Genomic DNA, 15,952 nt, shown 5'->3' with positions numbered 1-15,952 from the left:
AGAAAGAGAGAGAGAGACAGAGAAGAGGAATGAATATTTGTGCCAAATGATGTCTCCTCATTACATTTACGTTTTTTTTGTCAGGATAATCGTAGCCAAAAAGACCAAATTGCATTCTTATCTAATTTAGCCTAATTTCACAAAATTATGTTTTTGTTTGGAAAAAGAACATTTGTTCGGCCCTTTTTTCGGAAGAGAGAGAAGAGGAGGAGAGAGTTTTAAGTGTGTGTGTGTGTGTGTGTGTGTGTGTGTGGGTGGGCGAACTGCCTGTCTGCAGCTCTCTAAACCACTTAAGAGACACTGTGTTTCAAACTGGCATCGCTAACGGATGATGTTGTGGAGAATATATCAAGGCCAAATAATAGTCCTTAAAACGGGTGAAAGGGGATGTGAGAACTGAGGAGGGTCAGACATGTCGAACATGTGTATCTGTCTTCCTGTGTGTGCATGTGTGTGTGTGTGGGTGCGCGTGTGTGTGTGTGTGTGTGTGTGTATTTGACTACAGCAGGAGCAAGGCAGAAAGCCTAATGGGAGTGGGCTTAACTCTTGCACACAGACTCGCTACATATCTGATTACTGGGACCAGTAATTTTCTTTCCTTAAATAAGGAAGAAATTGGATAGGATGAATGAAATTTGGCTGTCATATTGCAATGATGGTGCAGCAGGGAGATTATGTGTTTCACATAATCGTTCATCATTTCCCAACCAGTGTTCGGGCTTAGCATAATGGAATTGGTAAACTGGTTTAAATCAGAACGTGAGAACAGACTATCAGGCAGACTGTGAGGGTCTTGTGGTAATGTCTTCAGACCAAGCTGAATATTTTCACCACAGAGCTGCACATACACACTGAATCACACAAACACTACAGGAACACGCTGTCTTCATGTCTGCCTCATCACATTGGCAGAATACATCAAAAGATACCTTAAAAAGCATCCCTATATATATATATATATTCATATTTTTGTATTTGTTGTATAATTTATCTTTATTTCATTGTGTGCCAGTTTTCTCTGCCTCTTTAAAGCTTTTTACTTGAATTTAATACTGAATTCAGTGGTACAGTGTGAGCACTATGTCTTGTTCTTAAAAAGCAGACAAGACATCATTACATATCAACAATTTATTTTCAGATGTGAATCACAATATATCTAATCTGAATCTATTGGATTAAATGCGCAACACAGTATCACTTGTCATTTTATTTTGGTAGGACTTACGCATTCTGTGTTAATGGCTGTATTTTTTATTGTTCATTTACTTATATTTTTATATTTTATTGGTATTTGCCCAGAGTTCTATTTCAGTTACCAGTGAATAAATTGTCGATGTGGACTCACTTTATTTCACTTTCTTTTGTCTTCCTACATGTGTAACTGTACGACCACACAGCTCCTCACAGGGTCGCTGTGTAATAAAGACAAGTGCAGTATTAGTATAATGATGGCTACTTTTTTTGTAAATGTTTGGCTCTCATGTTGTAAACGAAAGCATGACAATGATGATAATGTCATTTCTTTGGGACATCATACGCCTCTTTTGCAGCAAATTATTATTTTTGTCCTCATCTTAACAAAAAGGGCAACGATTGTCAGACAAAACAACACATATCTACTATTACACCTGTTGAATGTAACACCTTTGGGGAATTAAGTACACTTCCTGAAAGAGCCGGTCACCAGTGTATGAAGTACTGCTATTTTCACTTACATTACTGAGAGAGTTTGACGACAGATGAAAAATATCTGTTTCAACTGATCATAATTAGAAATAAAGACATTTAGGGTTAAAACCTTTTACAGCATCAGTAAACATGAATTATGATAGTCTAACAATAATCTGGGAGTTATAGCTGCTTCCAGTCATTTGTTTGGAATTTTGGTGTTGAAAACATCAATCATTTTTTCAGCTTTTCCAAACTGGTGAAAACTTAAAATTGATGACCTGACCAAACACAACAGGTTCACCCAAAATTTACCAAAAACCCAAATTGCTCAAATGACTTCCTGTAGTGAATCGCTCATAACATTATTTTGTATACATTGAGTTGATTTGACACCAATGTGAGCCAATGAAGTCTGTTTTAAAGTTTGCAGAGTATCTCTGGTGCAGTCTCATGGTGGTGCCAAATCAGGATAAATATCTGGTGCACTGGGGTGACGGTCCCCAGGAAGTTATCTGTTGGCCACTAGGTGTCACAATGGTTGTTTGTTTCTAAAAGACGCTCTCTGTTTGACTGAGCACGACACTCAATGTTGAGTCTAATGTGTGTTTGTATTAAATCTGCCCTGTCGAATAATTCTGAAATGTGAATGAAAAACAAACATAGAACTATCTCCAACTATTTCATTATTTATTTAGTAGCTGCATCTGTGCATAAATGATGACTTGAATGATGTTGGAATCACAAGCCAACAGCAGGAGGAAAATGCCACATGCCCACAAATGTGAACTAGGTTTTAATCAGCAGATAAACAAGCTGAGCGTGAGCTACTCTTCATTACACTGAATTATACATCCAGATCGACGGCTCATGTCAGACACATGATAACAGGAACATCAAAATGAATTCAATTGTCTCAATATTGTTTTTTTCCCCCACAAGGTGCAAGAACAGCTCAAGTGAGTCACAGTCCGAATGTGTCTGAAGCTGGACTGCACAGATGGGGGAAAAACACAACTTGTTTTGTGTGTTTTTAACCTTTAAGAATATTGAGCCCTCATCTGGACGGAGCTGCTGCACAATTGGTCAAATGGCATCACTTCGAATGTCCTTGAATTGACTTGCATTTAAAATGGTCATGCAGGAATGTGGATCTAATCCACACCTGTAAAATACAGCGAAGCAACCACAACTCTTCACTTCAGTGAGCTATGGTCTCCAGGTGCGGTCTCAAGCTTCTTTCTCCCTCTTGATGTAAGCACAACAACATGACGTCTGTTTTATAGTTTTGCTTTTATAAGATACATGGTAAATCATAAATATCAATAATACATAGGTGAAGAAACCAAGGTTTAATTGGGATAAAATGTGTTTTAAAATAAAGAAATGAAATTTGGGAAGTTGGGAATGACATTAGAAATGAATGTATGCTTACTGTGACATTTTCTCATGGACACTTAATAAAACTATGTGATTTAAAGGAAGTGAAAACAAGTGCATGTCAGCTGAGCAAACTAATAATCCCAATAACATAATGAAAATATATAACTGTTGCTGACTGCTCTAGGAAGTGGCGGGAGAAGTATTTCAGTCCTTTACTCAAGAAAAACTACTACTGCTGTAATATATACTGTGAAAATTCTCGATTACAAGTGGTCCTTCATTCAAAATCTTACTTAACTAAACCATGTAATATCAGACAAATGTACTTTGAGCTTCAAAGGTAATCCTCATGTGGAGGAATGACCTGTATTGTATTAGTTGCATATTATTAATTATGCATGTATTTGTAAACTGAATTTTAATGTTGTAGCTGGTTGAGAAGGACCTAATTTGAACTATTCCATGTAATATCACTAGATTTTAATTACTGATGCATTAATTAAATGTACATAACTTCAATACTACAACTGGTAAAGGTGGAGCTTAACTTCAACCATTAGACATACTGCTGGGGAGCTTCCATGATAATAATCAGAATCAGAATCAGAACCGTTTATTTGCCCAGGTATGTTGCACATACAAGGAATTTGATGGGTGGTGCAACAATAAACAATCAACAACAATATCAACACAGTGCAAAAAATAGAAACATGTTAAAATGTACAGTAAAATATAAAATATAGTGCACAAACAGATAACAGTACTATAAACAGGTATAATGTAAGTGTAATAATAAGCGTCTTTGAGCACCTTTTAAAGCGCTTTACAAATAAAATGTATTATATATGTATTATTATTATTATTATTATATAACATCATATATTAGTTGATTTATATGTTGTCATAATCTGATTCCGCAAAGTAACTAATGTCGAATTAATGTAGTGGAGTAAAAGAGTACAATATTGGCTTATAGTATGTAATTAGGTAGAAGTATGAAGTAGCATTAAATGGAAATACTCAAGTAAAGTACAAATAGCCCTACCTTAGAAAAAAGTCCTGAAAGAATGTACAGTAGTGGTCTACTTCAGTAAATGCACTTCGTTACTTTCCACCGCTACACTCTCTTAAAGGGACAGGACAACCAAAATACAGCAGGAAGATGACTACGTCAGACGAGGCTTCCGTCTGCTGAATTATTGGTGTCAGGAAACACAATCAAGCTTATTTAGGGTTGTATGTTTGTATCGAGGTAAGCAATAAGCACACCACCATCATGGAGCAGTTACCTCTCCAGCCTGCAAACTTCTGCCCTGATGCCTCAAAGAGCACCTGTCGTCCCGACATCCGTTGCGTGTCCAATATGGAAGAACTGGTGGTGGAGGTCCGTGGCTCCAACGGGGCTTATTACAAGGTAATAAACCTGCTTATCGATTCAGTGTCCAACACAATAGCCACGTTATACCATGCAATATTCTAGTTGACGTCTCACAGACCACGGCAACAGTTTCCGACTTGCTCTGAACCCACTAGCTGCTCGCCTTTAGCTTGAACTAGCAATGCTATAGCTACAACACCAGCGGGCTAAGCTAGCATCGCTCGCAAGTCTTCGCCAATTGTCACTTTTTAGCGAAACTTCTTTGTACTCTGAGTGGACGAAACAAGATCTTATCTTCGATTATCGGGACGTACAACCGATAACGTTCTTTATTATTTGTGCTTGACGTTCGGTTACAGCTTTCCCGAGCTAAAAGTTAGCTACGTTGCTAGTTGCCTAACTTAACTGTTGACGTCAAGAGATGTGGCTCAAGTAGCGATAGATTGCGGTTACACGCTGTTCTGTAACATATCTTCTGCCCATTGTAAGAAACTAACATTTCATGTATCTGGTTACTAAGGCTGTTGATCATACATCTTATTAAAATATGTCATGTTTAGGAAGCACCGTGGCTCGTTATGACTGTGACTTTGAGCTCTCGTTGAGCTGCACCTACTCGACGGCTGTCTATTATTTGATACTTCATCACGCCGAAGTTATTTTGTGTGTGTGTGTGTGTGTGAGCCAGCTGTTCCTTGTCAATCCTGACCAGCTGGCATGCCAGGAGAGGATCACTGATACCGTCGACTTAAAGGCTATTTCTGGACGTGCTCTGTGCAACAGTCTCCTCTCCTACCATCGCTTCTTCTGTGCGTTTCCTCTCTCCTTCTCTCGTCTCCTCTGCTAATCGTACTCCTTTTATTTCATGTTCTTTTCTGACCTCGCCTCTATTCCTCATGACTCCTGCTACTACTGTTTGAGGCTGTCCCAGCCCTGGTGACTCATTGTGTCCACTTCCCTGCTGGTCGGATGCCCGGGCTGAATCTTGAGTTTTATGTCTGTGTGATTCTATGTTTCTATTAAAACTAAATTGATCTCACACCTTCAAAATAGATGAGCAGGTTGCTTACATTGCACAGGTCTTAAAGCTCCTGAACACCTAAAACATGTTCAATTCAGGTGTTAATGGGCAGCAGATAATGTTTTTTTTATTGTGTTAAGAATTCATATACAGATTATTTTCCTTTGATTCATCTTTTTACATGTCTATTACAATATCTCTCACATTGTATGTTTAGTCTGAGCCAGTTTGTCAAAAACCCAAAAGGTATTCAGTTCACTATCATACATGACAATGAATAGAGACAAATCCACACATTTGAGAAGCTGAAACCAGAGAATATTTGGCATCATTTCTCTCATCATTACTGGTAATTGATAACCAAAATAAAATAGTAACTAATCATTTCAGCTCTAAACCTTGAGGTCTCTTCTCATGCAGATGTAATAGGTGGTTTTTGCCCATATTTTAAGATGTCTGCCACTAAGATTCATGCCAACAACCAGAACTAATTGGGGTTAAAAATAGTTTTGTAAATTGACATAAAAACTGTCTCTGTTTCTCTTAATAATCAGCAGAACCGGCTGTAAATCATCTTAGTTGTGAGCTGTTGTATGCCTGATCCAAAACCTCAATTAGTTATTCACACACACTGACAAACAAGTTAGATTGTACGCCAAATATATTTATTAATGTGCACTTCACTCAAGCTTGTAATTGAGGTCCTGTAAATTCAAACCTGGAATTCATTCCGTTTGAATATTTTTTTATTCTCATCACAAAGGAGAGAACTTGCTTGAAGAATCAAAGTCAATTATTTCTATCCTGTACAGTCAGTGTCTTGAATAGGTGGCACTTAATATCAGTCCGCTGATCGTATGTGTTTGCCCTGTGTGTGTATCTGTCCTGCAGGGCGTTGTCAAAGATATCCACGATGACTCTCTCACCGTTGCCTTTGAGAACAAGTGAGTCTCTCCCTTCTCCTGCATTCAAGCTGTCCTCATGAAACATGTTGAGTTCAACATTTTAATGTAGGACCATGTTTTAACAAGGTAAGACATGACCATCTTGTTTACAGTTGGCAGCCAGAGCGCCAGGTGCCCTTCAATGATGTCAGGATGCCACCGGCCACTGACGGCAAGAAGGAGATTGGAGAGGACGAGGAGGTGGAGGTGAGGAGGACACACACATAGTCTACTCTTTTTCTTTCCTTGTTTCCTTTCCGATACCGTTGTGTTTGTGTCTCACTCTGTCTCTCGGTCTTCGTCTCCTGTCAGATCCTCTCCAAAGCCAATGATCAGGAGCCTTGTGGTTGGTGGCTGGCTAAAGTCCGCATGATGAAGGGAGCTGTGAGTAATGTTCCTGCTGAAGACACGTTTCTATACTATGCACTTAATATTTACATGCATATTAATGCCAACAGTATTACATTCTTACTGACACTCTATTGTAGTGTTGTTATTCTATAATTCATTAAAATTGACCAATATTGCAGCTATCAATCTAATCTATAATACTTTATAACTAGCAGAGCGTTGAGTGAAGAATTTAGCTAAAATACATTTTGGCTTTAATACTTTTTTGCAAATATGATATTTCGTTATTATTATTCGGGCTGTCAGGATTTCAGATTTTCACTACATGATTATTGTTTGCCAGAAAAAAATCATAATAACAATATTATCAGGATATCAACAGGAAATTTGAAAAAAATAAAATGCTACTCGTCAAATGCATCTATAAACAGACAGTTCACCCCAAAATCAAAAATACATATTTTCCCTCTTACCCGTAGTTTTATTTATCAATCTAGATTATCATATTGTCATATGTGTATTATTGAAATTATATCAATATCACATTTTTTGGATATCGTGTTTATCATCATTAGCTGTATATATTGTGACACCCCATAATGAGATATATACATGCCTGTCTGTCTTTACAGTTCTACGTGATAGAGTACGCAGCCTGCGACGCCACCTACAATGAGATAGTGACCTTTGAGCGTCTGCGTCCAGTCAACACTAACAAGGCCATCACCAAGAACTCCTTTCACAAGTGCACTGTCCCTGTTCCTCAAGATCTGCAAGAAGCGTATGTACAGCAGCTTTACACCTACGAGCATAGGGAGGGATACATCTTAAATACACATGCTTGTTCTCTTCATAATGAATGACAATAACACGCAACGATACAGAAGATTGTTTGTTGTAGGTGTTACATATGGTCTGTACTTTAACCCAATCCCAATCCCATGTCAGTGGTGTGACAGATGTGCGGGTAAACCATTTGTTTACATTAGGAATTGGCAAATTTAAAGTAATACATTTTCCTCATATTGCAGGTGCCAGGGTGAGAATGCCCATAAAGAATTTAAGAAAGCCGTGGGAGCCTGTCGGATCTCGTACTGCCCTGAGACCAGCCAACTAGTGATTGTGGTAACTGGCTCACTATTAATCCTGTGGTGACATTTGGATATTCATAATAGCATCTCAACTACTATATGATGTGTCGCAACTTTGTCCTACTGATGTTTGTGCACTGGATGACTCAGCTATTCCTTTCTTTCTCGTCGTCATCATAAAGGGAGCAGCTCAACATATGTTAATTATTATTTTATTCCTCTGTGTGTGTGTGTGTGTGTGTGTGTGTGTGTGTGTGTGTGTGTGTGTGTGTGTGTGTGTGTGTGTGTGTGTAGTCCACCAATGAGACGACAGTGAAGCGTGTTTCTTTGCTGAGTGACATGCACCTGCGCAGCATCAGGACCAAGCTGCTGCTAATGTCCCGCAACCATGAGGCCACAAAACACCTGGAGGTTAGTTGGTGATGAGGTCGCTGTGGTTCGGTCTCGATGGTAACCTGGAGGTCACATGGGCGGCTTAGTACACTTGGAGGGGGGGACAACTAGCAACCTTAAACCTAGTGTGAAGGGGACATGAAGGGCAGTTAATGACAATGTGACCATACCAGATGAAGTTGTAAAGTCAAACTTTGTATACGACACTTTGGATGTCCGTCAGAGCAAAGTGCTAGTAAGTGATAGTTAAGGAGTTTGTAGTAAAGAATTGGAGCTCTCCGCAATACCATATTTGGAGCTAAGACGCTTAAGTGAGAACCCTGAAAAACAAGTTTGCACATATGTAGGCCCATAAACATGAATGAATGAATAGACTAGCCTATGTCTCTCTATCAAGTTCCTCTGCTGTGTTTCAGTACCCGGGACAGCGACACACGGCCCCTCTACAGCGCTATCTGTCTGAGAATAACCAATAATAATTCATGTGGATGCATCATAAATAATGTGTTACTACTATTCTTTATGTGATGGGCTATTTGGAATTGTTGGGTTAGTGCATGTATAACAATGAATAATGTATAACAGCTATTACTCCTGATAATGAGCGTAAAATGGAAAGGACAGATATACGATGTGTGCACTGTACTTCAGAGCAGAGAGAAGATTATTAATATTTTTAGCTCCTTCAATTATTTTTTAAATTTTTGACAATGTTATATCTGTCCGTTTTGAGTATAAAAATAAAGTTCAAGTATTGTGACGAGATGAACTGATGACAACTGAACCGCTGCTCTTGTGTTTGTGCAGAGCTCCAGGCAGATGGTGTCGTCCTTCCAGGAGGAGTTCATGGTGAGAACGGATCTGATGGGCCTGGCCATCGGCAGCCACGGCAGCAACATCCAGCAAGCACGCAAAGTTCCAGGTGTCTCTGCCATTGACCTCGATGAAGAGACTGGCACTTTCAGGATTTACGGAGAGGTAGGGCGTTTTCTGCTTTAGTGTTGGAGGACGCATGAGTGGCTCAGTGATGGGTGAAAGGAATGAATACAAGCCTTTACAGCAACAAATGTAAAGAGAAACTAAGTAAACTTATTACGACTGAGTGACCGTATGCGGTTTGTAGAACATATAGGTGTTAACTTTTGACGGTGCATGTGTGTTGGACGTATGACATAAAGTCACCCTGTGTTGTCTTTCAGACAGCGGAGGCAGTGAAGAAGGCCAGGAACTACCTGGAGTTTTTGGAGGACTCTGTCCAGGTGCCCAGGGCCCTTGTCGGTACGTAGACACACGTTTACTCCCTGAGCTGGAGATCTTCAAAACTTTATGTTTTTACTTGGAGCAGTCACGGGCAACTGAAAATGAGATGCCTCCATAAGTTAGTCATGATCATAGTGCCACATCTAAAATTCATAACAATATCTGTGCAGCTCCTTCATATACCATAGTTATTTACTCCCTTGTTTGGCTAGTTCATCATCTTCTCCCTGCTCTGTGTCCTCAGGCAAAGTGATAGGTAAGAACGGGAAGGTCATCCAGGAGATTGTGGACAAGTCCGGCGTGGTGAGGGTCAGGATAGAAGGAGACAAAGACAACAAGCAGCCCCGACAGGAAGTAAGCCTGCTACTGCCATATCGTTTCTGCTACTGACAAAGCTGCTTGTGCAGTACTGATAAGTGTCACCGGTTTTGTCTTCTCTTGTTGCTATGCATCCAGACACTTTCTTTGCACTTGGTTCAGTCAGTCCCGTACTAACATGTGTTGTGTTCTTTTGTTTTGTCGACACAGGGAATGGTCCCATTCACCTTTGTCGGTACTAAGGAGAGTATTGGCAATGTTCAGGTCTTGCTGGAGTACCACATCTCTTACCTTAATGTAAGGAAGGATACCTGTGTGTGTGTGTGTGTGTGTGTGTGTGTGTGCGTGCATGCGCTAAATAGGGTAAAGGGGCTTGTTTTTCATGCATGTTTGTTTATTTTTCCCTACACCTTCATATGTTTATATATGTGTAGATATACAGTGTGTATAAACCAAAAAACACAACACATATGTATGTGTGTGTATATATACAGTATATATATACAGTATATGTGTGTGTCTATATTAACAGTACTTTTATAATTGGGATGGCCAGCATTTACTTTGGGACGTTGGTGGTAAAAGTTCAGTTTCAGTTCTGGTGTTGCAACATCAGAAAAAACAGCAACTCCTTTAAAATGTATTCCATTTTGAGGCTAACGGCTCAGTCAGCCACAGTTTGATGGGATGTGTGACGGAAATATCCACGGCACAAGCAGAGGAGTGCAGGGAGGTAAAGTTGGTTTGAAGAAAATCACCAGCTGGAGGGGACGTCTGTGGTTAACAGGGAAGAGCGGGTTGTCCCTCTAATCACGAGATTGCCAGCTCCTTCCCCGGCTCTTCTTTCCTCAACGTCAAAGGGTTCTTGAGACGAATGTGACAATGAAAACAGCGTTTCAGTTTAGGCTCGACATTGACTTGAAGTTTTAGACTTTGACCAGCTGGACATATAGATTATTACCATCTCTAGTAAACAATGTCCTGGCAGGAATTCTGATTAGTATCATTATTTCCGTATCGATATGTCTACAGTGTTAATTGTGCCATATAAATGCTTTCTAATCTTCATGTGTAATCACTTTGCTGCTCTGCGGTGTGTACGCTTTGCACGTGTCCTGTGTTGATGCTTTGTGTGTGTTTTGCACGGTGTGTGTGTGTACGTGTACGTGTAGGACATGGCGGAGCTTCTTGCAGAAGGCGAGCAGCTAGAGGAAGAGCTGAGGCAGATTGTGGATTATACAAAGGGAAGCAGCCTAGCAAGATTCAGAATATGCAACACAAGGCACACTGGATGTGATGTAGATGTGTGTATGATGATTATGCATTTGTATCCAGTGGTGACCCTACATAAGAAAAGAAAAACATTTCTCAGAGATTCTCTTCATTTACTGAACCAAAAGAAGTACAATTGCACACGTTTCTTGCTTTTCCTTTCGTCTGGTTTTCTTTCTCTTTATTCTTACCATTGCCCCTAATTCTTTTTTTTTATCCTCTAGGAAGTTGAGGAGCTTCGTCTGGAGAGGATGCAGATCGATGAACAGTTACGTCAGATCACCCAGGTTCATCGCCAAGGTGACCGAGAGAGAGGAGAGAGAGGGGAAAGAGGAGAGAGAGGGGAAAGAGGAGGAGGAGGGGGAGGAGGCTATAATACAGATGGCAGCGGCAATGCCTCCTCTTTACATGGCAGTCGCTCCTACAACGGTCGAGGGCGCGGGCGCAGAGGCCACGGCTACAGCACTGGATACGGTAGGCACCTGTTAAAGTCCAATATTCAACAAAAAAAGACTCAACTGACCTCCTGCCAGATACTTCGGTGTTAACAATTGTATACAAATGTGCCATTTGTGCAAGAAACCGTAACCTTTTGTGTGTGGCGGACTCTCTCTCTCTCTCTCTCTCTCGCTCTCTCTCTCTCTCTCTCTCTCTCTCTCTCTCTCTCTCGTGTGTCTGCTTGATTCATCCAGGCACCAACTCAGAGCAGTCCAACGCCTCTGAGACAGATTCAGAGCGCAAGGATGAGCTCAGTGACTGGTCCCTGGCTGGAGAAGACCAGGACAGGTGAGGTTTTTTTTTTTTTCATTCATAGCTGTGTTCTCACTACAGCGTGCACATACATGTTTTATTGACTGACTTGCAGGGAGAGAGAGAGAGGCTCACGGCCACAAAGAGATGCCCGCAGGAGGCCTGGGCCCGGCAGAGGCCGAGGAGGGCCTGGAGGACGGGGGAGAGGAGGAAGAGGAGGATACAGCAACAGCTCTGGTAAAATTCACTCTCCGAGCAGACATTCACAAAGATCGGGTCGAGACCCGCAGGTGGGACGCAGGAGGTTTTATTTGGCTCGCCAAATAGATTTGCAGAATTTCTTCCATCGTCCCTTCATTTAAGATTTATATCTGCAGTTCAGCTTTGAGCCACACGAGGCAGCCTGAAGGTTCCTCTTGTTCTGATAACTGTAGTTCACTGATCACACTGAATCTAATACGAGAGACCAGATTTCATTCTGTTTGTTGAAATCATGAGAGGAAGAAAAAACAAGAACATGTTAACTCTGCCTCAATGCATTTATTTGATCTGAATTATAAAGTATCTACGTGTATCTGTTTTCAATAACACGCATACAAATCTTTTTGAAATTGCTGGTTTACCTTTTCTAGATAATATAGTTGATGCTGAAATGGCAGTAAAAATGATCAGGAACAAAGTTTCTTTGCAACAAACTGTCTTAGAGACGACAACATCTTTACATCTTTCTCTTGTAAGAGTATTGTCCTGTGGTAGTGTGACTTTCGATAAAAGCTATTTTCACTAACTCCGACCCTGCAGCAGGGCCTCGGGACCACGAGGATAACCATGCCTACGGGGTCACGGAGACAAACACAGAGACAGACCAGACGGCCGATACCGATGCCAGCGAGTCCAACTTGCCCGCAAACCGACGCAGAAGATCTCGACGGCGCCGAACAGACGAGGACACCACGCTGATGGACGGCATGAGCGAGTCGGACAACGCCTCAATGAGTGAAAATGGAATAGGTAGGGAAGTCCCAACACTTCTTTCAGGACTTCTTCATGCACACACGGACTCTGCAGTGCATACATGTAAAGCATTAGTCACAAACAGAATATCCTGGTCGGAGAGTGTCATACTTTCCACATTTGAAGTGTTAAAGGAGCCTGTGCTGTTCAAAGGCAGGTCTCTGCTTTAAAGGCAATTTAAGCTCCAAATCCCTTTCTTTGTGATTACCCTGACGTCCTTAGATGACTCAGAAGTAAAACCTCAGCGTCGTAACCGTAGTCGACGTCGCCACACCCGCCTGCCTGAGGAGAAGCAGCCAGGTAACCATGGCAACTGCCAGTGTCTTTCCCCCCCCCCCTCTCCCTGAACAGGTCTCCTAATGCCTCGGCTTAGAGGTTGCACACCAGGCCGGGTTTCTTTTTTTGTCTTCGTGTGACACAAACCAAACAACTAAACCAAAAAAAGTTGTTAAAATCGTTGTGATATCTTTAACGACTTGGTGTTGCTTGCTGCTGCTCAACGATGGGATGTGATTGGTTGAGCGACACTGTCCTCACTGGAATGCAAATTTGAAAGTATGCATCTTCCTTTTTTCTTGTATTCTTTTATTTGTTGCAACGCTGGTTTACTAACAACTAGGCTGCAGCTGTTTTGTTTTCACATGGTCGGGCTGTCAGTAACACCGATGGCACTCTTGGTTTGTGTGGTGTGTCATAGTGGCCGTGACCCCTAACTTACTTCTCTGTGATGTCGGATGTCAAGTACACAGTGTGGCCTCCAGGTGCCGAAAAGCTCCTTTCAGGCTCATAGACAGGATTGACCGCGACATTCTCAAAACTGTCAAAACTATCGTCCATTGTAACTATTAAACCACAGGAGGTGTAAATTGTTAGATCGATATTGTGTACGTAAGAGTTTCACAGCACTGAAAGAACCTTTCGGCTTTGGTTATTTAAAAGAACAAACGGACAATTTCCTAGTGGCTTTCTCTCTCTGTTGTCTCGCCTGCACAGTGACGACGGTGGCTGACTACATATCCCGGCCTGAATCTCAGAGCAGACAGACGACGGCCACTAAGGACACCAAGAAAAACAAGGATGTGGTTAGTTCCTAAACGTCACGTGTTCATAAACCTTTTATAAAGCCTCTTTAACCTGGATCTTTTGAAGAAGCACTTTGGAATGTAGACGCTGCATTGTTTGATTGTCCCACGTTTCTGTTCAGGGTCAGGTGGATGCCATCGCCGAGGACAGCCCACCATCTGTGCCGGCAACCACCAATGGTTCTAACGACGCCGCCGACACCGAGAGCAGCAATGCCCCCGGAGCTCCCGCCAAAGCCTCCTGCCAGGAGGACTCTAACCAACAACCTGTTGCTAACGGACTCTCCTAGTCTGACCTGAGCAAAGGAAATGGTTTCAAATATTTGAAATTCTTTGGCTGCACTTGATTTAATCTCCCCGTCTCTGGAGCAGCCTTAAAATTGAAACATTTAAACACAACAAGCACTGTTCTTCTTTTACTTCACAAATATTTGAAACCCGCTCCACTGCGCAAAGTTTTAGACATCTGAACCTTAACCTTCCCTTTACACATGTGTTCTATCCAACTATTCATTTTACTACAGTTTTTTTTTTTTACAACAGTACTTCCTGTATGAGCTTGCCAAAGATAGTCAAACACACACAGACTTAAAAACATCTAATTAACTGTACTTTTCGGTCCGCTCTTCACTGAGAGCTCAGGGAGAGGTCGGACCGAATGCAGTATTTATAAAAAACGCAGACAGGGAATCAAACTCAAACCCATACTAAGGTATGAATGCAGCCCTTCTTTTTTTGTTTTTATCAGTAAAAATATCATAGCAGGATTTTTAGATCAGAAACATGTCTGCCTTTTACCAGGTGGACTCGAAAAGATGCTTCCACGACCTTTTTCAGGATGTTTTGTGCATCTGAAGTAGTTTGTAAATTCAATGTTCTGCAAGAGCAGAACCACAGTGCAGATAGGTTTGTTGGAAACCCAAGTATGTTTGACATACATGTGATCATCTGTTGTGCCTTGAGAGTACATTCAACATGTTGTTGCCTGGCTCTGCACACCGTCTGAAATTGTTTCACTTGTTTCTGTGTTACGCGCTCACCCTGTCCGCCACAGTGGAACCAGATGAGCCGTCTCCTTGTGCTTCATGTACCCTCATGGCACTGTAGGCAAGACAAACACCCAGAGACCCTGAAAGGATTTCAGAGGCATATCTTTTTTAAATCAGGTGTGTCTATTCTTAATGTTTGTGGGGAGAATGAGTCCATTTATTCTTTCTCTCGCTCTCTCTATATATATATACGTCTCTGTTGAGGAGTTTGACATTAGCTGCTTTCTGTTTTTTCAATATGCAACCACTTTGGTCATACAAGAAATGTTATTACAGCGTGTGGAAAAGAAACAAACGATAGAAGAGTTGTTTTCTTTGCACTGAAACATAACCTTTTTCTGTTTTAAAAGTTGATTGTAGGTGAGTCTGGAAACTGGCTGTTACTGTTAAGTGCTGGAAAGAGATGTAGCCGTCAAGCGCTGGGTTTCCTGAAAACATCTCATTGCTAAACAGCGGGCGCTTTCATCAAATATATGAAAAGAGGGATGAGTGCTTTTTTTTTCCTTCCAGAATTCCAGCTAAATCAAAAAAGGAAAATCAATGCTCAGTTGAGATGTTTTTGGAAAACCAAGCCCAGGTGACGATGTCATTTTCATGGTTCTTCCACAGGCTGGCTGGAAACTGGTCATGACTGTTCCACTAAGGAAGGAGATTTATTTGGTTTTATTTATTTAAAAATGTACAGTATTTAAAAAAGGCAAAAACAAGAGAAGCTCTTCTTTTTCTTGACACTAAAATATACGTTACCGAGGGTTTTTCTTTTGAGACAAAATGAAAATTTGGACTACTGAGAGTTGTGACATCCCCAAAGTGTTTTTGTTGGGTCAACTACAGTATGTTTTTTTTTTTTCTTTTAAAGGATCATTCTGGTTGGTTGATGTGCAATATGTTTTGTATGCAGGTAGTTCTTAAATAAACTTGATCTTCCATGTGGATCTAAAACTGTGTCATCCTCTCTTGTGAAAATATGACTTAAGT

General features: G+C 41.0%; 1 protein-coding gene across 4 annotated transcripts; it reads left to right on the top strand.

Moving 5' to 3' along the window:
* The first annotated feature begins 4,200 nt into the window (after window positions 1–4,200).
* On the top strand, window positions 4,201–15,916 carry fxr1 (FMR1 autosomal homolog 1). Of its 4 annotated transcripts, none has more exons than XM_079267423.1 (18): window positions 4,201–4,465; window positions 6,342–6,394; window positions 6,508–6,601; window positions 6,707–6,778; window positions 7,378–7,526; window positions 7,777–7,870; window positions 8,131–8,247; window positions 9,037–9,207; window positions 9,429–9,507; window positions 9,734–9,843; window positions 10,018–10,104; window positions 11,304–11,553; window positions 11,772–11,865; window positions 11,945–12,066; window positions 12,631–12,840; window positions 13,066–13,143; window positions 13,837–13,925; window positions 14,048–15,916. In XM_079267423.1, exons 1-18 carry the CDS (start codon window positions 4,328–4,330, stop codon window positions 14,213–14,215), a joined length of 2,175 nt encoding a protein of 724 aa, XP_079123549.1. In that variant the 5' UTR covers window positions 4,201–4,327; the 3' UTR covers window positions 14,216–15,916. The 4 variants fall into 4 exon arrangements, with proteins under 4 accessions (XP_079123549.1, XP_079123548.1, XP_079123551.1 ...); XM_079267422.1 differs by having other exon boundaries at window positions 10,009–10,104; XM_079267425.1 differs by lacking the exon at window positions 10,018–10,104.
* The last annotated feature ends 36 nt before the right edge of the window (window positions 15,917–15,952 follow it).

Source organism: Melanostigma gelatinosum, assembly GCF_949748355.1.
Source record: "Melanostigma gelatinosum genome assembly, chromosome: 4".
Lineage (NCBI taxonomy): Eukaryota > Metazoa > Chordata > Actinopteri > Perciformes > Zoarcidae > Melanostigma > Melanostigma gelatinosum.
This window is presented reverse-complemented; position numbering and strand designations above follow the sequence as displayed.

Excerpts from the sequence above, each read along its gene's own strand:
- fxr1 (XM_079267422.1), top strand. The coding sequence starts at position 4,328 with ATGGAGCAGTTACCTCTCCAGCCTGCAAACTTCTGCCCTGATGCCTCA. Across the intron at positions 4,466-6,341 it reads CCAACGGGGCTTATTACAAG|GGCGTTGTCAAAGATATCCA; the intron begins GTAATAAACCTG and ends TCTGTCCTGCAG. Across the intron at positions 6,779-7,377 it reads TCCGCATGATGAAGGGAGCT|TTCTACGTGATAGAGTACGC; the intron begins GTGAGTAATGTT and ends CTGTCTTTACAG.